Raw genomic sequence first — 24,513 nt, 5'->3', positions numbered from 1 at the left:
CCTGTTTAATAGTGAAAATAGCTGATCTACTTGTAATTCGGTTATTTTCACTGTTTCTTATTTTCATTGTTTTAATTTTTTTACATTTACGGAATGTATTTATTTATTAATTTTATTTTCCTTTTTTATTAAATTCCTTTCAAAACGGTTTGACAATTATTTTATCTATATTTCATTTTTTATCTTTACATGTTTTATTTATTTATTGGGGGGTGGGGGTGGGGGTGAAAATCGATTTAAAACATTTTACGAAAACAGGATATTTACTCATCACCCCATAGTGGAATAGTGCTTGAGATTGTTTCAGAAGCTAAATTGCTGATAATCAACCATATGGACTGTTACAAGTCTTTTTACTCTAACTCTAACTAATGGGTACTAGATTACCCATTAGTACTGTCTCGGCAGGACTTGTTGTTGTGTATTTAGACATCAGACAGCATCTAAGACATGATGTTGCTCGGACAGAATAGTGAGAATCAGACTAATTCACCACCAAGATTTTAAAAGCACATTTTGACCAATTTTGGAAACCAAAACATGGTTACACCATGGTTAATGTGGTTAACATGTATTTGTAATAAAATGTTTAAATTGGGATATTATCAAACATAAATATCAAACCTATCAGAAAAGCCTACATTTCCCACAAGGAAATGCATTTAAAAGTTAAAGACCCCCATGACACGGCCATACATAATCATATTTGATTCTGCATATCGTGTGATTCCAGTCACGGCTATTGGTTGGAGTTTACAGTAGCCAATTGGACGAGCTTATCAGTGACAGCCTGGCAGACATATCAAATGCAGAGGCATGCACTTACCCCTCAGCTAATCCAAGGCTGAATGCATTCATATTTCTTTCTCTTTCATCCAGCTCCCTATAATGCGAGGATGAGCGCTCAGAGAAGAGAAGAGTCAGACAACGCGTCATCTGTCCCGAGATGCAGAGCTGTGTGCCGGAACCAGCGACCTACAACGAGAGACACTTCCTACTGTAGCATCCACCATGCCTGTTACTACTGGAAACTGGTGGAAAAAAGGTTCCCTTTTGAGTTGTACCAGCAATGGTTTCATTAAAGAGATTTATATATTTGAAGAGATCCTTTCCCCCAAACATTTACACTGTAAGGGTACATTTTGGTCCCATTTGTACACTCTCGGAGCTACAGACCCGTAAGGGTCCATTTGGTTCAGTTGTTCACTCTCAGAGTTACAGACCCTTAATGGTTCATTTGGTTCCATGTTCACCCTCAGAGTTACAGACCCGTAACGGTTCATTTGGTTCCATGTTCACCCTCAGAGTTACAGACCCGTAAGGGTCCATTTCTTTCCATTTCACTAAACCAAAAGTATATTCTCTAAAAGAGTTGACTTTTTGTCACCAAAAGTCTTCCATTACCTACTGTATTTTCAGACATATCAAAACGTGTTTTAATATCATGAATTGGTATTTTCTTTATATGAGCAGGTGAGGTCAGCATCTCACTTTGGCTATGAACTGTACGTTTTTGTCCATGGAACATATCTGTCCCATCTGTTCCATATTTTGGATTCATGAGGACCAAACCATCATATTTTTGACATTGTTAATGGTGCAGTAAGTGCTATTTTTGTTTTGTTAACATACGTGTTAAATGGCTCTATATTCTGATGGCAATAGTCTCTCCAGCTTTTTAGTAAAAAGAAGAAAAGAAATTGGATCAGGATAACACTTTTATCCAGTCAGGACAGAGAAATCATACAGGATACAACATAAAATAGTGAAATTTGACAGACACATTTGAAACTGGAACACTATAACATTGAACAAAAAAATATCACTTACTCTACTTTTAAATGACTTTAAGTGGTGTTTTGTTTTTGTTTTTTCCCCACAGATTTCAGGTTGAACAGTATGAAACAAACCAGTCTTTATGAGTATTTATTTATTTGGTTGTTTGATATTGTCTCATGTTGTATATATCTTAATCACCATCAATTTCTTATTCAAGCATTGATTCATATTTTGTAAGAAAATAAAATATAAAAAACAAATTGCAGATGTTGTGTTGTTTTTGTGTATTAATGTATTTTAATAACACAGTTCCAAGTCCAGTGCATACCAATATAATAGCCTTACACTGTCTGACCTTTTGTAATATGTTGTGTAAAATGTACCCTTCAGTTTTATTGTGTGTGCATACTGTATGTAGTGCATGTAGACCAATTCAGTGTTCTGACTTTGCTGTGCAGTCAGCCCAAGTTCAAGGTCACTGGGGTCACCGGCCCAGTGACACCCATTTTAAATAGTTTGTACCAGGGATCCCCATAAGAGAACATTATTCCAGATTTTTCCAACATTTTCAACAAACTGCTTGTGATTTGAACTTTTTTTTCCCTTTTTTTTAATTTTATGTAGTAGTTCCAAATATGAAAATAAGAGTGGTGTTTCAATTCTTAACCTTGAGAGCATTAAACATAAGTGTCCAAATGGGGATTTGATCCCAGACTTCTCATATCACTGGCAGCTGCACTAACCAGAAGGCTGAATCACCAGGACCATAAGGGAGCAGACATGCAGCTACTTATTATGTTACATTTATACCAAGCTGATGGAAGCATTGTCACTGGGGAACCAGGTGTCAAATCAACTCTAGTCAACCTAGCAGGTTCAGAGAGGGGGTGGGACTAAAGAAGGAGGAAGGGAGGCAGTCTGAGAGTGACAGAAACGGGTGTAAACAGAGACTTGGTTGCTGGTTATAAATTCAATAATCTGGTACATGTCACTAAATTAAGAGCCAGGGATTAATATCAGTGTGGATATATATGCATGTTTGTGTGTTTGGAGCTGGGTTTTCACTCAGTATTTCTACCATAACCAGGCAACCAGACTTTAATAACTACAAGTTGGGCTGTGGCTGGGCAACTAACACACTAGCCTGGAGGAGAAGAGTGTGTGTGAGACAGTTCAAGAAGTCTCTTGAGTGAGTAGTTAAAGGATAGGACTTTTAAAGTGTTTTGGATTGATTGTGTGCTTCATGTAGCTGCTACCAAAGCTGTTGCAGTAGAGGTTTTCAGGACTTATCACTGCATACCAGAGGATCGACAGACATACTGTGTTGTCCAGCACACACAGACCGGTGGGGTACTGGGTTCTCCAACACACACACACACACACACACACACACGCACACACACACACGGCTCATCGTACGTACGGGAACTGCACTGCCCGAGAAAAGATCAGCCTACAGCGAGTAGTGCGATCGGCAGAGCGGATAATGGGAATCGAGCTCCCAGCGCTCCAGGAACTGTACAAAAAGCGGTGCGTGGTCAAAGCCAAGCGCATCATCAAGGACAAGCACCACCCAAGTCACAGACTGTTCAAACCCCTACAACGACCGCGACCGGGCAAGGGGCTCTACCGCAGTATCAAGAGTTCCACCACCAGGTACTGGTCCAGTTTTGGTCCGGCTGCTGTCAGGATGCTGAATGAGGCATAGGCCTTGTTCAGCAGCCTGACAGCAGGCGGTGCAAAAACTTTTCTGGCTCTTCCTGAACACACCTGTGGATTATACCAGGGACAATGACTTGGACGTAGCTCCCCCCTCAGACACACCTGTGGACTACACCAGGTACAAATGACTTTTTTGTTGCACTCCCTCATGGAGCTACTTGCGGATTATACTAGGGTCAGTCCACCCTAGGTGGACACGCACTGACCTTTTGCACCTTAATCCCATGTATAACGCACTGACTTTTTTCTTTGTTTTTTTTATTGTGCTCTTTTTTTCTCTAAGCACCTTAACGTCCATATGTATATCATGCACAGTATAAGTATAACATGCACAGTATACATACATTGCTGCTATGCTCAGGCACCTTAGTTTTTTATTATCTCAGGTACTTTGTAAATATGTAGATAACTTGTCTGGCCTTCTGTTGCTCTCTTGTTTTGATCTCCTTCCCACTTGCCCCCCACCCCTCTTCTTCTCCCCCCCCCCCCCCTCTTCTTTCTATGGAAATTAACGTTGCGATGGGAACGATGTACAAAAACGAATTTCACCCACTTCTTTACCTTGTAAACCTGTGATGTGACAATAAAACTGATTCTGATTCTGATTCATCTTGTTGGGAATCTGTTGAGTCTTTGAATACAGACAGTACTGTCATTGATGATTTCAAATGACAGTAAATTATCATACAAGCATTCAGGACAAAACAATTCTGGTTTGTGAAACTAACTGTATCCCCCCCCCCCCCCAATTTAGGATGGGTCCTAAATGCTAAATCATTTAGAAATGAAAGTGATCCACTGCTTCTTTCTCTTCCTCGTCTGTGAAGCTGCTTTAGTTACATGGATTTTCAGTTGCATGTGAGTTTTGTTACTATTGGTTGACTGTAATGCAATCTGGGAACCCATCGCCAACTGAAAATGAAAAACAGCGCCCTCAGCTGTTTGTTCTATGTCTGTTGGCTCTGGACGGAAGAAAACATAACGCCAGAGCGCAAGGAAACCGGTGTTTGTTGTATGCCTTCAGCGCATCACTTCCGGTTGGTGCGACTATGTTTTCATTCCCACTAACAATATTTCTACACGGAACACTAACACCACTTCTCCCAGAGAACATGGATCGTATTGGTTATAAGCCCACTTGTTTCTATGATGAAAGAGTAAGTTAAAATGTGAATATCTTTCCGTGGTTTTGTCTGCTCCGCGGACGCTATTGTTAAATTAGTTTCGGTTTGTTTCGAGGGGGGAAGGATCGACGGACACGTGAATCCCGCCCACTACATTTGATTGGGTAAAGCGCGGCCTGCTTCCTGATCTGAAGGCACGCCCATGCGCACATGTTATGACGAACCTCCCCGACAGATTCCAACGCAGTGCAGAAGCTGTTCTTGAGAGATTAACTGTAATGTGACTGATGGAGGATCTGAACCTTGTACTCCTTACTATTGATTGATTTCAATGTCACAGTCTCAATTATTACATAATCACTGTCATAATCGTTGCCGTGTTGCAAAATGTTCATATATTTTCAAACATTTTCAAAAATAGTGGAAATAGCAGATCTATAAGCTCACAGCGTGTCGCAATGTGACGTGTTGTGAGCTTGTAGACACAATTTGCGTAAAACATAAAATTTTGGCCATAGAATATTATTTATTTTGATTATTGGTATCGGTCATTGTCAGTCATTTCTTTGTATATTTAAGTTATTTGTCTTGTGCAATTTTTGTTTACCAAGCCTAAAAGACAAACAGACAAACATTTAATTTATATGTTCCAATGTTGTATGTAAAAACACAATTAAATCGTTAATCACAATTATTTGTATGACAGTTAATCGTCAAGTAAAATGTCATGATCATGACTAAAGCAAATGAAAACCATGACTGTATTGAATTTGCGTTCAAGGGTATATACTGTATAGCAAATGGCAGCAGCAGAATGATTATAATGTAATGTGAGTTGTTCACTTCTTTGAACACAGGCATACTTTAGAGGTGCAATCTGAATCACTTGCAGAGGGTCCATTCTTGGTGTTCCAAAAACGGGCCCCTCACCCCACAGGCCCTAGTGCCATCGCTCTGGCTGCACAGTCTATAGCTACACCACTGTTGCTGATCTAGGATCTGATCATTATTTTAATGTTGTAAAAGAGCAACAGTGAAATGAACGGATTATAAATATCACTCTGCATCGGTTTGTGACCTATGACCTTTGTGTTTGACCTCAGTTTGGATCCATTGTTGAGGGAGTGGATCGGGATCCTGATGCAGAGAACTCCACCTTCTACAGACCTGTGGTTCTCAACCTTTTCAGGCCGCAACCCCCCCCCCCCCCAAAATACTCATATTTGAACTGGGAACCCTCCACCCTGACAAGCACTTTGGAATTGTAGGAGGTGAGGCATTACATTTAGTTTGAGATAAATATTGTGAAAATAGCCGATCTACAAGCACACAACGCCTCACAACGCGAGGCTTGAATAGTTTGTGCCGTACTCAACTTATAATTGCTCATTGATGTGATATGCTGCGTGCCATGAGTGATATTCTTTCAGTTACACTTATATCAGCTAATCAGAGGGAAGCTGCATGTTGGTGTGTAATACATAACTGTTTGAAAATGTTATAGCCACTAAGTAGTTTAAAAAAATAAAAGTTTAATAAATACCTAAATTCATGTAAAAGCACAACTGAAATGTGATTAGAAACTAACTTGAATATTTTTGGTAATCTAAAACTAATAATCAAATTACTTAATGATGAAAAAAATGCAACTCTGTTTACTCATGAAATATTAAATCACCAATAAAAATGTCTACAGATAAATATTGTGAAAATAGCCGATCTACAAGCTCACAACGCCTTGTGGATCACAATGCTTGTAGATTAGCTATTTTCAAAATGTTTGCCTCTTTCTTATATTATTTGACAATTTGGCCAATGTTTGACTCGTTTTTATAGTGTAGTTTGTTGATTACTTTTGATGCAGTAATGGTCTTTTTTCATTTCATAAAAAAATACGTTTTTAAGTTATTAAAAAGGTCTTAAAAGTCCTTAAATTGTCACTTTATGATCCCATAGGTTGAGAACCACTGCTCTAGACCACACCCTGACAGAGTGTTACCAGAGGTTAACACTACCCTAACACCAGACCACTCCGTGCCAGAATGCTACCAGAGGGTAAGAATGTAACCCTAACACCACAGAAATACACCCTAACACCACACCCTGCCTTAGCGTTACCAAAGGGTAAGAATTTAACCCTAGTAACACCACCTCCCGCTAGAATGCTACCAGAGGGTAAGACACTAACACCACAAAAAGCCCACTATTTGAGACATTAAGGTTGTATTTACCAATGTTACCAGTGTTAAAGGGATAGTTCACCCCAAAACATTTTTTTTTTCCTATCGATTACTCACCACACTTGTCGCATTCCTAAGCCAATAATTTGATGACCGGCGGAGTTTCCAGTAGGAGACACAAAGAGTCTCCATTGAGTTGAGACTCCGCCGTCATCAAATCATTGGCTTAGGAATGCGACAAAAAAAAAAGAATCTCCATGAATTCAAGGCTTCATGTGGTGAGTTATCGATAGAACACTTTGGGTGAACTATCCCTTTAATGCTAATTTAGTTGTATGGTTAATTGGAAATTGTATTAATTTATTTACGGTATTATTGCTTACATTTTTCTGTAATAATTATGTCTACTCTCCTCCCAGCACTACACAAAGGACCACAATTTGACAGATGTGTATTCATATGCATTGTTGTTAATAAAGATGTCTTGAAATCAAAACTCATCTGTTTTTTTATGACATAGGGTTAATGGGTATGACATTTTCATGTTTTTGTTGTCATAGAATATCTATTTTGACTCCTATGACATGAGTTCATTTTTATATTTTCATGTTACAAAGACATGACATGGAAGTGGTTGGATTCAATGTAATGTAAATGTAAAGTCAAACAGGCAGAATGCTGTCTAACAAAACAAAAACAAAAAAACGCAGTACATAACTATGGGGCTCAACTTATACTTGTTAATTGATGTGATATGCTGCATGACATGAGTGATATTCTTTCAGTTAAACGCATTTCAGCTAATCAGAGAGAAGCTGCATATGTGTGCGTGTAATACCTAACTGTTTGAAAACGTAATAGCCACTAATTAGTTTAATGTAAAGACCTAAATTAATCCAACTGAAATGTGATCAGAAAATTACTTGAATAGTTTTGGTCATCTAAAACTAATAATCAAATGACCAAAAAAAAAAGTCCTTATGGGTGTTGAACTCAGAACCTTCTGTCTGCAAAGCTTATATCTTAACCACTACACCATTGTGGTTCTTGCCAGTGGTGTTCTCATGCCCGCAAAAAATTAGGTACAGGTAAAGATTGATGCAGGTACAAGAGCTAGATACAAACTTGGAAAAAAAAATCTGTGTAGGGAGAAAGATACAGAGGCACGACCGTCTTCAGGTGAAAACATATGTTTATTACTGAGCAAGGCAACAGAGAACGAACAGGTTGAAATATTAGGCTTACAAACAGTTACAAACTTGTAAAAATGTCCCGTCTGGTTTTGAACAAAGAACCTTATGTTTGCAAAGCCTGTATCTTAACCACTGTACCACAGTGGCTCATTGTCACCCTGTTCTTTTGTGTGCTCTTCTTTGAAAGATAAGGTATGATTAAAGAGCCAGGTATACATTTCCCAAAAAAGTATCTCTACTGGTTTTGAACAATGATCCTTCCATTTGCTAAGTCTGTATCTTAATCACTTTTTGCACTGTGGTTCCGAATACCTAATCTGCTCTCTTCCACTCTCTTCATTGAAATATTAGGTACAGTTACAAGAGCCAGATAAAAACTGAAAAGTGTTCTTGCCAGATTTAAACCAAAAACCTTCTGGCCACGAGGCTTGTATCTTAACCACTGCACTACAGGGCCACACACTCAATCTGTTCTCTTGTGTACTATTCAGTGAAAGATTAGGCACAGGTACAAGAGCCATGTTTTAACTTGGCAAAATGGCCATACTGGTTTTGAACACTGAACAGTCTACTTGTAAGGCCCATATCTTAACCACTGTACCACCATGGCTCACATCAAAAAGAGTTTTGCTTGTGGTCATGCCGACCGTGTAGAGAGAAATATATTGAGGCACCTCCGTCTTCAGGTGAAAAATAAAATAAAATAAAAAATATTACTGAGCAAAGCAACTTTTTATTCAACTGGTTGAAAGATTAGGGTACAGTCACAAACTTGGAAAAATGTCCTGTGTGGTTTTACCTTATGCTTTCAAAGCCTATATTATACATTGTACCACAGTAGCTCAGACTTAAATAATTCTCTTGTGTGTTCTTGATTGAAAGATTAGGTACGGGTAAAGCGCCAGGTACACATTTGGAAAAAAAAACTTCCTTGCTGATTTCGAACAAGAAATCTTCAACTTGTTAAATCCATACTTTAACCACGACACCACAATGGTTCATTATGTAACTAGTCCTCTTGCACAACCTTTAGTGAAAGATTAGGTGCAGGTAAAAGAGCCAAGTACCATCCTTCTGGTTCTGAAGACATAACCTTCCATTTGCAAGGCCCATATCTGAACCGCTTCACCACTGTGGTTCTTACCTAATCTGTTCTCTTGCACACTCTTCAGTGAAAGATTCATGGGTACAGATACAAGAGCCAGATAAAAACTTGGAACAATGTTATAGGCAGTATTGATCCAAGAACCTTCTCTTTACAATGCTTGTGTCTTAACCACTTGTGTGCTATTCAGTGAAAGATTAGGCACAGGTAAAGAACCAGGTACAAATTTGCAAAAAAAAGGTCCTTTCCAGGGCCCTATTCCTCGAAAGGTGAATTAAATAAGCCTGGCCTTAAGTCAAATCCAGGCTTGACAAAGTCGGGTCCGTATAGCCTGGTTTATTCGGTTCCATGAACGCCAAGCCAGGCTGAAAAGGAGCGACTTTGTCGAGCTAGGCCTTGTCAAGCCAGGCTGTGTCGAGCCAGGATAATGAAGCCAGGCTTCACGTATTTCTATAAAAGACCATGAAAGTCGATAGCAGAATTCTTGAACTTGACCAATCACGGAGTCCAAAACCAGAGTGGCGTTCTTCTCTGTGGCTGAACAGCAGCACTGCAGCAGCTCATGAAATCAAACAAGGAAGTAAAATGTATAAAGCAAGAAAGGAAACGCGACCGCAATAAATAGATCCAGGGAGAAAGCGTGGCAAAGTATTGCAAGCACACACAGAGTGTGTGTGTGTGTGTGTGTGTGTGTGTGTGTGTGTGTGTGTGTGTGTGTGTGTGTGTTTGTTGTGACGGACGGGCAACAGGACGGACGGACGGGACGGGACGGGGACGGGGACGGGGACGGGGACGGGGGGGGGGGGGGGGCGGTGTACTGCGACGGAACGGGACACACGGGACGGACAGGACGGGGACGGGACGGGGGGGTTGACCGCGACGGGATGAGCGGGGGAGGGGGGACGGGACGAGACACGCAATAACCCCACATTTGCAAGACCACTTTGGTAGTGGTTTGGGTTGTGTAGTTACCTTGCCATCATGATGTAACTCCAAAGGTGGATAAGAAATAAAAAATAATTTCTCCATTGACTAGAAATTGATAATTTAAAATATGCTCCTTATTGACTTACAAAGAGGCTCCTTTAAACCCGTAACTAATAATTTATTATTTATATATATATATATATATATATATATATATATATATATATATATATATATATATATATATATATATATATATATATATATATACATATACATATACATATACATATACATATACATATACATATATATATATATATATATATATGTATGTGTTAGAATTTTTTTATAATATTAAAAAAAAATTGGTAATATATTATCAAACATCTAACAACAACATGAAGTATAGTGTTAACAGAGTGACAATGACATATCACATGAGTCATTTTGAAACAATTATGATTCATGGTCACACACATTTTCAGTAATATAATTACATTGATTATATCTTATTGTATTGATTTCATTTTATTTGAATGCAGGGTCATTCAAATGAGTCCATATACAAACACATGTGTTGAATTAACTGTGGAAAAACTTGAAGAACAAAGACACTGGATTAAGTAAGCTTGGCTTTTTTCAGCTTTTGAGGAACCGATTCAGCTCTAATCCTGGCTAAATTAAGCCAGGATAGGTGGTAAAGCCAGGCTTTAGCTCTAATTCACCTTTTGAGGAACAGGCTAACTTCACAGCTAAATTGCCATGGTAACTAAGGTAGGCTTGCTTCAATTCTCTTTCGTGGAATAGGGTCATGGCTAAACTTAGCCAGGGTGAACTGGCTAAACTAATCTTCAAGATAATTCAGCTTTCATGGAACCGATTCAGCCCTAATCCTGGCTAAATTAAGCCAGGATAGGGGTTAAAGCCAGGCTTTATCTCTAATTCACCTTTCGAGGAATAGGGCCCTGGTTTGAAAAAGGAATCTTCTTTGTCTAAGTCCCATAGCTTAGCCACTACACCACCATGGTTCACAATTGACCTGTTCTCTTGCGCACACCTAAAGATTAGGTACAGGTACAAAAGCCAGACAAATATTTGAAAAATCTTTGCAGGTTTTGAACAAAGATCCTCTTATTTATGGGGCCTGAACCTTAACCACTGCACAGCCATAGTTAATGTTTTAATTGTTCTCTTGTGCACTCTTCACTGAAAGGTTAGGTACGGGTAAAGAGCCAGGTAGAAATTTGCAAAAAATGCTCTTGCTAGCTTTGAACCAAGAAACTTCTGATTTCAAGGCTTGTAACCACTATACGACCTGGGTCCACACTTAATCTGTTCTCTTGCATGTTCCTCAATGAAAGATTAGATAACACTGACATATTTCATGTACCATAGACACATGGAAGATATTACTGACAATTAAATACTTAGACTAATAGGATTTAGATGCAGAGGGAAATGTACCAAAAGCTGGAATTGAACCCCGGACTTTGTGTTTTCTGAATCATTTCCATATTGACTTCAACAGAGTCTTGGCAAATGCTTGTGACAACCGAGTTATCTCTGGTGAAACAGAGGCTTTCAAGATATATTACTTAGCCTTATTAGAGTCATGCAGAGTCAGAATCTTGCAAAAGGCAGATTTAAACCAACTACCTTCTGTTTCTCATGTAGTAGACGGAACAAAATATTTTTGACTATTATTTCCAAATATTTACTGTAATATTCTATTGTCCAAAACTCACACAAATCATTATCTCATATTTCAGAGTCATTTGATCAAGATGTATCATTCAGATATTTTTATATTCCATTCCGATTGGCTATGATTGACCTGGGTGGAGATCTGCGCTCTGAGGAGCACATCTTTCTAGTTCATACTGTACTTTATTGAGTCAAAAGTACAATATTTGACTTTGATATGTAGTGGAGTTAAAGTCCCAAACATCCAAAAATGCAAATACTCAAGTAAAGTACAGCCACTAAAATTCACTTAGGTACAGTACTTAAGTAAATGTACTTACACTGCAGATAAGACAAGCTTACAATATGCATAACACACACACACACACACACACACACACAAATATCTTGTCATGATATGATCTTTAATCCCTATACATATATTTCCCTCTTTAACATTGCACATTATCATTATCAGCTTGGGGACAGAACAGACATACCAGATATTTTGGTCAGGTCACGAGTAAATTAACTTAAAAAAAGAAAACGTTGAATTAAATGATCGAAAAATTCCCTTCACACGATCACATATACATTTCTACATATTGAGTACAACGATGTAACAAGACCGTTTAACCATTGTATCTGTACAAATACTTTTTCACATTATTTTGTTCACATTATTTCACATACTTTATGATATTTGGCCAAAGTACAGGCAAGCTAGGGGTTACGAAACGTAACCCTGATTCTCTGAGTCTTTACAGGAGCCGAGAGCAAAGGAGCTCTTCAGCAAGCTTATCCTGCTCATACTTCGGTCAAATCATATTTTGTCGCTGTCGGGCATAAACCTTGTATCTCCATGTTTCACATCTTTATGGATTTTTCAGTAAATTAATGCCCTACTTCATCATACAAGAGTGTCACACAATGGTAGTGCAAATAGCACATCTACAAGCTCACATGACACGTCGTGAGCTTGTGGATCCGCTATTTTCACTACTTTAAGATGTAAAAATAATAACAAAAAAGGAGGTTTTGGACATACATGGTTCACACCCGACACTGACGATTTGTACATGAGTAGTGTTTGTTTTACCCTACTTTGATTACCGGTTGGGTGGAGCATGCCACTTCACAAAAACAACTGCATGTTAGGTTACATTTTTAATTAAAGGAGCACTTCCCCATCTGTTCAACCTTTATCTTCATATAACAGGTCCTCACTAATGCTCATTGTAAGATGGCACCATCACTTGGCACCACCAAGGTAGCATACTGAAATAGGAGCAATTTTTGTTGCATCAACTCCACCCATATGGCACTGCAAAGCGGCTAAAACAAACACTAAATTGTTATTTTTCTCATAATCTTTGGCCCATGACGGACGGCTTCAATAAATTATTTTCTCTTACTTTTTATTTTATTTAAATTTCTCTTTGCATTGGAGACGAGGCTGGCAGACACTATTTATGTTACAAAGCCAACACATACTTCACTTTTCACTGCAGAGAAAGAACTTCGGTTGACGTCACGAACACTCCGGTAAACGACGAAGGCTGGGCTGAGGTTTCCGCATGAGAGCATGTTTAACCCTAGCGTCCCTAGCCCCGAGGCACTGCCGTCCCTAAAAAGCCCTGTCCACACCAATGAGTTGCAACGCAACTAGTCGCAACTTGCAACCAGTTGCAAGAAATTGCAGTGGTCTGAATTGACCCGTTGCAGGTCGGTGAAGTTTTGGGATGATGTTGCAAGTTGCTGCAGGTGGTTGCAACTGGTTGGAACTGGTTACAAGCTGTGACAAATCATTGGTGTGGACTGAGCTTAAGGGGCGGCAGTGGCTCAGTAGGTAGAGTGACCACTTAGAAAAATGAAAAAAAGGTTTCCTGGCTTGATCCCAGGCTGTGTGTGGAAGTGTCCTTGAGCAAGACACTGAACCGCTAACTGCTCCCGATGAGCAAGTTGGTGCCTTTCATGGTTCCCTCTGCCGTCGATGTCTGAATGGTTGAATGTAATGGATAAAGGCGCTATATAAATGTACAATTGACCAAATGCACCATATACCTTTTCTGGGGCTAACATTTGGCAGAAATAGTCTATCTACCAGCTTGTAGATTTGGTGTAGAAGGCAATACTACCAGACCTAGAATAGAACCCTGTGGGGACCCCGGTCAATAAAGTATGTAGGGTTTAAGTGGTTGAAGAAAGTTGAGTTCTGCTCCATTCACTTCCAGTGGAGCAAAACGCTGAGTCCGTCTCCACATGCTTTCGCGAAACCCCAGCTCTGCTCTTTCAGTACAGTTTTAACACAGATGCACACACATGTCCACATGCATTCTCAACTCTTTGATACACACACACACACGCACACACAACATACTCACTGCACGAACACAAAGGAACAGATTGCCATTGAACTGGAATGGGCACTGCATCCACATGCGTTCGCATACACTCAGACTCTAGCACACCACTCTCATGAACATCCACAGAGACTTTAGTCTCTCAGTTAGCCAGACGATTGGAGCTCTCCACCTATCAAAGAAAGGCAGAACGCTACAAGGGGAGTTAGATATGAATTCCCAATGAAATGAAGGGTCAGACTTTCCTCTGTAAATATAGCTATTTGTATTTGTTGATGGCACGTACTAATGTGTTAATATTTGTGCCCCACTATATTTTTGTTTTATCATTTTATCCTACATGTTTTACTGTACCTCCGTGCAGTTAAATGTTTTTTTTACTAATTCATATTCAATCAATCAATCGTCTATCGTCTGCAGAGACCGATATGACAGATGCATCGCCGGACGTAGTGGTAGGTGGAGATCTCAGACCGCCCGGCTACGCGAGACTATACACAGACATATATGTTAAACGTGTATATGGCATTCACATGCTTTCTCAAAGTCGCACACACAGGCACCCACCACACACACACACACACACACAGAGACACGGTTGTATTACTATACTTGTGAGGACATCAGCGTTTTAGGAGAACGATTTTCTGGAATGACTATATGTTTTAATTGACATTTTTATGATCTACAAGCTCACAACGTGTTGTGCTGCAACGCGCTGTGAGCTTGTAGATCAGCTATATATAAAACAATTTAAAACAACCATTTCTCACAATGTCTGTTTCTCAATTTCTACAATTTACTTGTGGGGACGTTAGGCCTTCAAAAGTATAGTAATGCATAAGCGTGCGCGCACACACACACACACACACACACACACACACGCGCGCGCACGTGCCAACTACACCCAGGAATCAGGGGACCCGGTGTACTTGCTGGCCCTTTGGGAAGGCCTGCGTGTGGTGGAGTAGAAGTCCACATAGTTTGTGTTGGCTTTGAGTCTGCTGAGGGACTGGCTGCTGTAGCCCTCCGGAGAGGGCGTGGCCAGCTGGGCGGGGTCGTCGTCGTAAGGCTCCTCCCCTCTGTAGTCCTGCGGAGATGTCAGGTACATCCTGTAGTTGTTGTAGTTCTTCCTGTCCGGCTCGTCGTAGAACGGCTCCGGGTGCTGGGGAGGGACAAAAAGGGTGGATATGAAAGCAGCGGTGGAAAGTAACAAAGTACATTTACTCAAGTACTGTACTTAAAGCTGTATTATGTAACTTTTTTGCAAGTATGTTAATATGTAACTTATACAATTGGGGTGGTTGTATTTGGTCTCCCTTCCCGCTCTCTTGAGACATTTAGATCCTGTGTCTGGTTTAGTATGACCTTTGACACGATCCTGTTTGTGGTTTGACACAGGTCAAAAATATATTTCTCCCCTGAGCAAGCAGGCAGGCTCTGAGTCTATACGCTCAGTGATAAAAATGTCAGCACTTACACAGGAGACCACGGTTCAAATCCGGGATAGAACAGGAAAGTAGTGCAGCTGTAAGTACAATTTAGAGCTGCTTTTACTTTACTTGAGTATCTCCATTGTGCAATAGTTTATACTTCTACTACACTACATCTCAGGCAAATATTGTACTTTTTACGCCATACTTTATACTTTGGGTATTTGAAAATAGTCGAAAGATTTTGACACATTTTGAAAGCTTTTGAAAACAAACTTGTGAAATGGGACATTCTGCATGATAAGTGATGCAAGGAACGAGGTGTGATAGGGGGTGAGGTGGAGTCTGAAGGGTTGAGTCTTCAGACTGCAGCAGGGAATTGAGAGTGAGGGGTTGGTGGGGTCATTTTTAGAAGAGGAGAGGGCGTTTGGAGCCGAGTTTCTCACCTGAGCTCTTCTCAGATCCTCTCCAGACTGAGATGAATACGTCCCAATAAAATATGGACTTTTCTTCTCAGAGCCTGAAGTGGAAAAAAAAGCACAACACATCAATACAGCACAGGCTGCTCTTCAAACGGAATCAATTCTGACTCGCAGCCAATGAATGTGAATGAAAAAAAACATACAATAAAATCCTGTTTACCTTAGCAAAAACATCAATAATACTTGAGAGGAAGTGCGACTATTGGCAATGGTGTGCTGCACCTGCGGTCCTAGGCGCAAGGCCAACTGTCTAATACTGTATGAATGAATGCATGAAGTAAGCAGGTCGGGGTGGCTTATCGGCAGAGAACGCGACGAGTCTATCCCCTTTTCAATGCTCTAGACCCGTGGGAAATGGATTGCTGAGGTGGAGCTCAGCAGTATTTGCTGCACATCTTAGTTACCCAAGCCGTGCCGTGCTCATACGCTAGATAGTTGGCGGCGCCTGGGATCAAATCCAAAAGCGAGTGCTCAAACCGACTGAGCTATAGCCCACGAATGCACAAATTCATGAATATACAGTATGTACATATATTCACTTTTACAGATGTCGGTAATTCTATCAAACGAACACACCTCTAGCAAACTCCGCTCACTTTTCAATCTGTGTCAGAAGTTCCCTGAGGGAATGTATGCATGGGAAGGAAATATTTGATAGTTAAAAAAAAAAAAAAAAAAAACTAATAATAAGATCATTACTACGTCAAAATTAACCAACAAACTATACTATAAAAAATGGCAAATATTACCTAAGAAAGAGACAAATATTGTGAAAATAGCCGATCTACAATCTCGGCTATTTTTGCAATGCAAGGTGTAGATAGGTGTAAACTTGTAGATCGGCTATTTTCACAATATTTATCTGTGGAACTGAGTCAAACTAAATGTAATGCCTCAACTCCTACAGCTCCAAGTGCCTGTGAGGGTGGGGGTGTCCCCAGTTCAAATATGATTATTTTGGGGGGTTTGTGAACCCTTGGAGTAGACTGTACTCACCTGTGTACTGGGGCTTGTGTAAACTGTTGTCTGCGTAGTAGGCATGGAGTTGCATAGATGACTGTGCCCTCTGGTAGTTGGAACTGTGTCTCCTGATGCCCAGCATGGCTGGAGAGGACGTGGCACTGCCACCTTAGGACAACAAACCACACAATAACAATGAATCACTCGAGATTCCCTTCAACAATCATCTTTGGTCAATTTGTTTCGGACACAAATACATTTGCATGAATACAAATCAATTCAAAACAGTACAATGCACAACACATAATGTTGCTGGAAGAAACCTCTTCAATGAATGTCCTACTTACTATACATACTACAGTGTACTACAGTGTCACACAAAAGTAGCAAAAATAGCCGATCTGATCCAGCTTGTATATTTGTTTTTGCTATTTCTGAATTTTATTCCTGAAAAGTACGTTTTGGTGGAAAACTGGTGGAAACCTCATATATCACCCGACAGCAACGATAAGACAGTAAAATAGACACACAGAGAGACAGATCATCTTTTTTCATATAAGGTATTGTAATGAAACCTGTTTATTCTGGAGGAGTTGAGGAAGGAGTTTGTTCAATTTGCAAAATACCACACACACACATGGTTTTACTACTGGACTTCACCTGATTGGATAATGGGGTACTAGGATCTCTCACCTGATTGGATGAGGGGGGAACTAGGATCTCTCACCTGATTGGATGACGGGGGACATCTGCAGGGGGCTGGTGGGTAGGGTTGGTTGTGAGCGGTAGCGGTCTCGCTCCAGTGTGGATACAGGAGTGATGAAATGGGTGTAGTTCCAGCCATCCTACAGGACAAAGGACACAGGTTACATCTACAGTTCATAGTTACAGTACACATTAGAGGATGCAACAGTTAATCCAACTAATCAAGTTTAATTGATTTTAATAAGACAAAAACAAAATCCCTTTGGGGGGGATTTGTAAAATAGCAAAACAAAGCAGATCTACAAGCTCACAACGCAATGCGTTGTGACGTGTTGTGAGCTTGTAGATCGGCTATTTTAGCTTAGCTTAATTGGTTAAGCAGACTAATTGATTTAGCAGATTAATCAAATTAAATAAAATGAACATTAGTTTTTTCATCCATTCATTCATATATAAAAAAATTAACAAACCATAAAAAATGACTGCTTCTCAGTTATTTGATTAATTGAAAACGTAATCGATGGACTAATCGCTAAGATAGTTTCAGCACTCTATAGACCCCTTAACAGACGACGTCACACTGGTTGCAAGCGTCATACTGGTTGCAAATGAAACCCATTCTGTCAGGTCTCGCTAGGGCGCGCAGCACTAGCCAACACACAAGAGGGGGTCGGGGTGCGCTGAAACCAGCGAAACCCCCAAAACAACAGGTTGAGAATTGATTGCATGAAACAATCACCTGTGTATCCAGTCTCAATGTTGGTAAACAAATTCCTTGGTCTATTACACATCTCTGATATCATATACTGTTAGGAGCATTACATCGTTTCTTTACTTTTCCATCCAAGAGTTCTAAAGTGTAATTGGAGGGGAGCAAAACAATGTATAAAAAAAAGAAGGAAAAAACACTATATTGTCACTGTCGGGTGGAAACCCTGTATGTACAAATGCAGTTTTTATTAAAGTCACAAGCTCTTAATACTTTTCATTGGTTCAATATTTATAAAACCCAGAGACACACTTAACCACTTTCACCTTATAAACAAATCTGATATAGCGATGATGCGTACGATGAAGTAGAACATTAATTTATAAAAAACAAAACAACAACAACAAAAAAAAACTAAAAGTTGAAATATGGAGATACAAGGTTTCTCAATAAAGGGAGCATAAACTCCAAGATAAGTTAAACCAGGGACTGCGAGTCTTTGGGTCGATATTACATTAAAATAGCATCGCAAGGGAACATCCAAATCAAATTACTGATGACTGATATAGCAGCACCGTGGAGCTACCTAGGATCAGAGCATAAATAGATCTGGACGCCTCCTTCTAACCCCGGCAGCTTGTTATTGAATCTGCCTCCTGAGGAAGCATGTTAATATAATCAACTCCAACTCAACTTCATTGAAGGGCGTTTAACCTACTGTAGGCTTGACTGGGCAGCCTTCTTTCATACACAATTGAGAGACAGACAGACAGACAGACAGACAGACAGACAGACAGACAGACAGGCACGCACAGGTTTGTTTTACTATATTATATACTATACCGCATTTGTGAGGATCAAAGTTTTAGGACCGCAATTTTACAAAGTACTAGACTTTGAGGCCGCTACGTGGCCGTCAAATCTAGTCCCATATTGCACTGAGCAGAAGCAATGGTCACGGAATTATGGCCATTTGAAGTGTTAAACACTGCTGTAACACTTCTTTAGTGGCCCACATAATGTGCAATATTTTTTCCTTGGTGTGACTATTCTCATGCCAGACCCCTGAACACTGTGTGTGCCAAGTTTGGTGCGGATTGGAGCAACAGTGTGCCTGTGGCCCCTAACCTGGGGCCACACTGAGTAGGACGGCGTGTGGCCGGTACATTTTTCACACGCAAGGTACAGCACGGTACAGAGCATGCGCATGTACGCTAAAGCTTTTTACTTCTATTCCACTACATCTCAGAGGCAATATTGTACTTTTACTCCACTGCAATTATTTGAAGACTTTAGTTACTAGTTACTTTGTAGATTTCGATTATTATTACAAAACCACTTCAGCCCTATATACATTTTGTCCATTTGAAAGTAGCCGACGCAGCTCACAATGCGTTGCGATGTGACGAATTGTGAGCTTGTAGATCTGCTATTTTCAAAAGATTGTATGCATTTTATACATTTGAAAACTTTGTTTTGCATAGTGAGTACTTTCTACTTTTGGTACTTTAGGTACATTTTGATATTAATACTTTTGTGCTTATACTCAAGTACATTTTTAATTCCGGACTTTTACTTGTAACAAGAGTATTTCTACTGTACATTGCAGTATTGATACCTTTACTTAAGTAGAACACCACTGCTATTCTCATGGCAGTCCCCTGAACAGTCTATCCCCAAACTCTCCCTGTACCCCTTCCTGCACCCTTCTGTTCGATTGATGCTAGCGACCGAGATATGGCGACCATGCAGACAGACTGACAGACCCCGGTTGTCATTTGTTCTCATGTTTTTGATACTTAGGCTTGTTTTTATTGACCAAAATGTAATTTCGATAGCATGTTATTTAAACAGATGCTAGGTTCATTGTTTACCTGGCATCCAACCTATAGTTTAATTGTACAGATTATTATTTTGAAAGTGTATTGTTTAGACCGATGCTTTGGTTCTTGGTTTACCTGTGATCCTAGTTTACTGAGACACAGGATGCTAAATGTCTAAATTGTAACAGTGTTTGGTGCAGACCTGCTTATAGAGACTCCTCAGCTCTCTGTACTGCCACATGGTGTTCAACACCTGGGCTGCTGCCTTCACCACCTTCATAGAATACCTGGGATAGAAGAGACACACATTATTACCATCGATCTGGCATGCTTCACTGTTTAATCCAGTCAACATTTTTACTTTCAAGGACCCCCAGTTTGAAATGCACTAGGCCACGGACCCTCATTTGAAACATTCATTTGAATCTGTAGAACCCCCATCTACACTGTAAAATCCTTAATGGTAATTTAACACATGTACACATGGATACTACCCCGGATTTTAACCCTGGTCTCCTGCGCAAGTGCTGACATCTTTACCACTGAACTAATAGAGCCTCCCTGCTTGCTTAGGTTAGAAATTGAATGTTGACCTTCAGGTCAAAGTTTGTGTTCAAAATCAGAAACAAGATTGTTTCAAAGGTCGTGTCCAACATGATCTAAATGTCTCAATGAAAAACAGGGAGACCAAATATAACCACCCCAATTGTATAAGTTAAATTGTATTTACATACTCTACAATACAAATTGGACAAAATGACATTTTATTCACAAAAAAAAGTCACAGAATACAGTACAATACTCTACCACTGCCTCACACATGTACACTGATTGGTTCTCAAAGTGGGGTCCAGGGACCCCCAGGGGTCCTTGGGGGGTACCAGGGGGTCCCCAGCAGAATTGGTTACTATGGTCAAAATACTTTCCGTGCAGCGATCTTACATTTGCTATTTTTTTTTTTTTTTTTTTTTTTTCTCTTCTTCTCTTCTGGGGGTCCCTGGCACAAACAAAACCTTTTCAGGGGGGGGGGGGGGGGGTCCACGGCCAAAAACCTTTGAGAAACGCTGAGGATAGTATAGCTCACCCCTTCCCCCGTCCCTTGCTGATGTCCACCAGCTTCTCGATGCCTCCGCTGTCCGCCAGGGCCTTGGCATTCTCCATGTTGCGGCTGGTGACCTCGTGCAGCGTGCAGCACACCGACGCCACCGTGTCGTCGGACAGCATCGACGGGTTGGTCCCCGGCAGGCGGTTCACCAGGTCACGCATGGCGTACTTCCCTGGAGGACCACAGGGGACACTCAGCCTCTGTGGGGTACTGGACTCTGTGTGTGTGTGTGTGTGTGTGTGTGTGTGTGTGTGTGTGTGTGTGTGTGTGTGTGTGTGTGTGTGTGTGTGTGTGTGTGTGTGTGTGTGTGTGTAGGGCTGTACAAATTTAAGTTGACGATTAATTGTCACTCAAATAATTGCGATTAACAAGTTCATTGTGTGTTTGGAACATATGAATATTTTTTTTGGTTTTGTTTGCCTTGTATGCTTCGTAATCAAACATTGCACAGGGCAATTATGACAAATAATTTGTAATAATTTTACACATGTAAAAATTGGAGAAATAGCTGATCTACAAGCTTACTCCGTGACGTGTCTCAGAAATAGCTGATCTACAAGCTTACAACGTGACTCCCTGAACCGGAAGTTTATGGAATGCACTGGAGTCTATGAGCGTTTATGTCACTATTTCGAGTTTACATGAACCACTTGACCGGCGCTGTTTCTGCCCCCTCGTTGACGTAACTCTCCAATAGAAGGCTCTGGGATTAGGCATTTAGGAGTTACTGTAAGTTTAGGCTTAGAGGTTGGGGAAGGGTTAGGTTTAGGGTTGAAAATAGCAAACAAAGGTAGAAACGGCATTTCCAACAAAAATGAGGTCCGCACAAGGATATAGCTACAGTATACCGTTGCTGTCGGGTGGAATGTGTGTGTATGTGTATTAACCTATGAGCTCCTTGTTCCTGGTATCCAGGGCCATGTTTCTCAGGGCCGTGGCCACGGAGCACACCACCCGGTCGTTGTCCATCCTTAGCAGCTCCACCAGGATGGGAAGGCCTTTCTCCTTACGCACCGCCGCACGGATGTAGGACGAGAACTGCACACACACACACATTCACAAACATCACTACACCTACGCCGACACCTGAACTGACCACAAAGGTGTTTTACCACAAAGTTAAATCCTCAGTGTTCATTTGAGTCATAGAGCATACAAAAAAGTAAGGTTACATTTGTTAAAGGAGCAGTTCACCCATACAAGTACTTATTTTCTATCAATTACACACCCCATGAAACCTTGAATGGAGTTTTTTTGGTTTTTGTCACATTCCTAAGCCAATAAGTTGATGACCGGTGGAGGAGACTCTTAGGAGAGACTCTTTAAGTCTCCTACCAGAAACTCCACCGGCCATCAAATTAATAGCTTAAGAATGCGACAAAAACAAAAAATGTTCCATGAATTCAAGGTTCACGAGGTGTGTAATTGATAGAAAATAAGTAATTTTTTTGGTGAACTACTACTTTAACTCTGAGTTACAAATGGATAAATGAACACTGAGGATTTTACAGTGTAAACTTGACTATACTCTAGCAGAGCCCAAACTATGTGCCGAGGCACACTCATGTGCCAAACTATTAAAAAAGGAATGAATTACTTTAAATTCATAACTCAAGGCCAGAAGGCAGAGAGGCAGAGATACATTTCTGTCCTGTCTGTCCATATGTCTGTTTGTACACAGCTAATCTCGCAAACCGTTCGACCATCATTCAAATATATATATTTTTCCCCCCGATTGGAAGCAGAGACAATCCTCCGTCTTTTGCGATACTCGCTGTGTCGATCGCCCAGGAGCAAAATATTCTGTGGCTCTTGAAATGTTAGTAAAAATGCTCAAAAACGCTGGCACGGTCGGCTATAGACGATGTTTTACTCTGGCAGTTAATGAGCTGAAGCGGTGAAGTTCACGGTTGTTTACCTTCCAGTTCCCTGCCGAGAGGTTCTGCAGGGAGCCGGCTGCTCCCTCCAGGGTGGCGGGGTTGGAGCTCTCCGCCAGCAGGCTGAGGTAGGGTTTGACCACGGTGGGGTGCCACAACAACTCGGCCCCCCGCAGCTTCTGGGAGAAGCCGGGGATGGGTCCCATGCCGTCCCACTGAGGGGACACAGAGAGGACAAAAACAAACAGCAATTAATCAGTAGAACGATCGAATCACATTAACTTAGTTTCTACAGTCAATATATATAAATATATATATATATATATATATATATATATATATATATATATATATATATATATATATATATATATAAACCCATTAATACCGGGAACGCATCTGTGTCATTTTAGATTTCTTTGGCTATTCAAAAATAGCAGATATACAAGCTCATAGCGCGGCACCGAGTGTGGTTGTAGATCTGCTTTTTTTTGAAAAATCCTGAAAATTTGAATATGTATTTTTTAAGGGAACATTTGTAACTCAAATCTTTGCTTCTGGGGGTCCCTGGAACAAAATATTTTGATATATTCTTTAATTTTGTATTACAAATCGTATCGTTTCCAAAAAAAATAGAATCGGCCTCAGGTCTTAATGGGTTAAGATTCATCTATCAATTTGAACTCCAAGACAGTACAAATGTACTATATTAATATGTATCTCAGAGTTAGATTGAAGCTCTTTAGTAAACAGAAAATACATACAGAAGCCTATAAATAGGGATACCATTTTTTCTCCAGTCAGAAGTAAGAACAAATACAAGATACAGGATAAACAAGTGAAAGTAGAAGTGATGAAACAAAAACTAAATAGACAAAATTGTATCTGTAACACTATAAAACTGATGCTGGTGATGTATTTGCTGGGTTCCGTCTCCTGATTGGATAATGATATACTGTAGCACTTTTCATACATAGAAATGCAACTCAAAGTGCTGTACAATACAGCAAAAGAAAAGATGAAAAAAACGCATACAATAAATAAATAAAAAGCAGCATCAGCGTATGCTGAACGGTACAGTCTGTGCAAACAGCAGTGGAGCAATAAATTAAAGAACAAATGTTTTATTGTTCAAAAATATTCTACACTTTTATCGTTAGAACTTTACAGTGTAGATTGGGGTCCCAGCCTAATGCATATAAAACAGGGGGTCCTTGAAATGAAAAAAAGTTTCTTTAACCCATTAAGACCCGAGGCCGATCAGTTTTCTGAAAAACCTATGTTGCTATATCAGTGCCAGTGGTGCTCAAACTTTTTCACGTTAAGGACGCCAACAATTA

General features: G+C 40.2%; 2 protein-coding genes across 2 annotated transcripts in view; one reads left to right on the top strand and one right to left on the bottom strand.

Annotated features, from left to right (window-relative positions):
- The window catches only part of LOC308080598 (von Willebrand factor D and EGF domain-containing protein), a 96,756-nt gene extending 94,800 nt beyond the window's left edge, over positions 1-1,956 (top strand). Inside the window, exon 36 of the mRNA XM_080422492.1 lies at positions 880-1,956. Coding sequence (XP_080278618.1) covers positions 880-900 — 21 coding nt within the window. The 3' untranslated portion in view covers positions 901-1,956. The remainder of the gene's footprint in view (positions 1-879) is intronic.
- Positions 1,957-14,980: 13,024 nt separating this feature from the next.
- LOC308080131 (plakophilin-4-like) overlaps positions 14,981-24,513 on the bottom strand; it is a gene marked incomplete at its 3' end in the record, with an annotated part of 48,583 nt that continues 39,050 nt past the window's right edge. The window contains exons 11-18 of the mRNA XM_080421891.1: positions 23,215-23,388; positions 22,184-22,334; positions 21,276-21,468; positions 20,394-20,478; positions 17,682-17,799; positions 16,991-17,122; positions 15,959-16,032; positions 14,981-15,244 (exon numbers count right to left, since the gene is read on the bottom strand). Coding sequence (XP_080278017.1) covers positions 14,981-15,244; positions 15,959-16,032; positions 16,991-17,122; positions 17,682-17,799; positions 20,394-20,478; positions 21,276-21,468; positions 22,184-22,334; positions 23,215-23,388 — 1,191 coding nt within the window. The remainder of the gene's footprint in view (positions 15,245-15,958; positions 16,033-16,990; positions 17,123-17,681; positions 17,800-20,393; positions 20,479-21,275; positions 21,469-22,183; positions 22,335-23,214; positions 23,389-24,513) is intronic.

This window comes from Gymnoscopelus braueri (assembly GCF_963280865.1).
Source record: "Gymnoscopelus braueri genome assembly, chromosome: 24".
NCBI lineage: Eukaryota > Metazoa > Chordata > Actinopteri > Myctophiformes > Myctophidae > Gymnoscopelus > Gymnoscopelus braueri.
The sequence above is the reverse complement of the archived record's forward strand: the minus strand, read 5'-3'. Positions and strand labels throughout refer to the sequence as shown.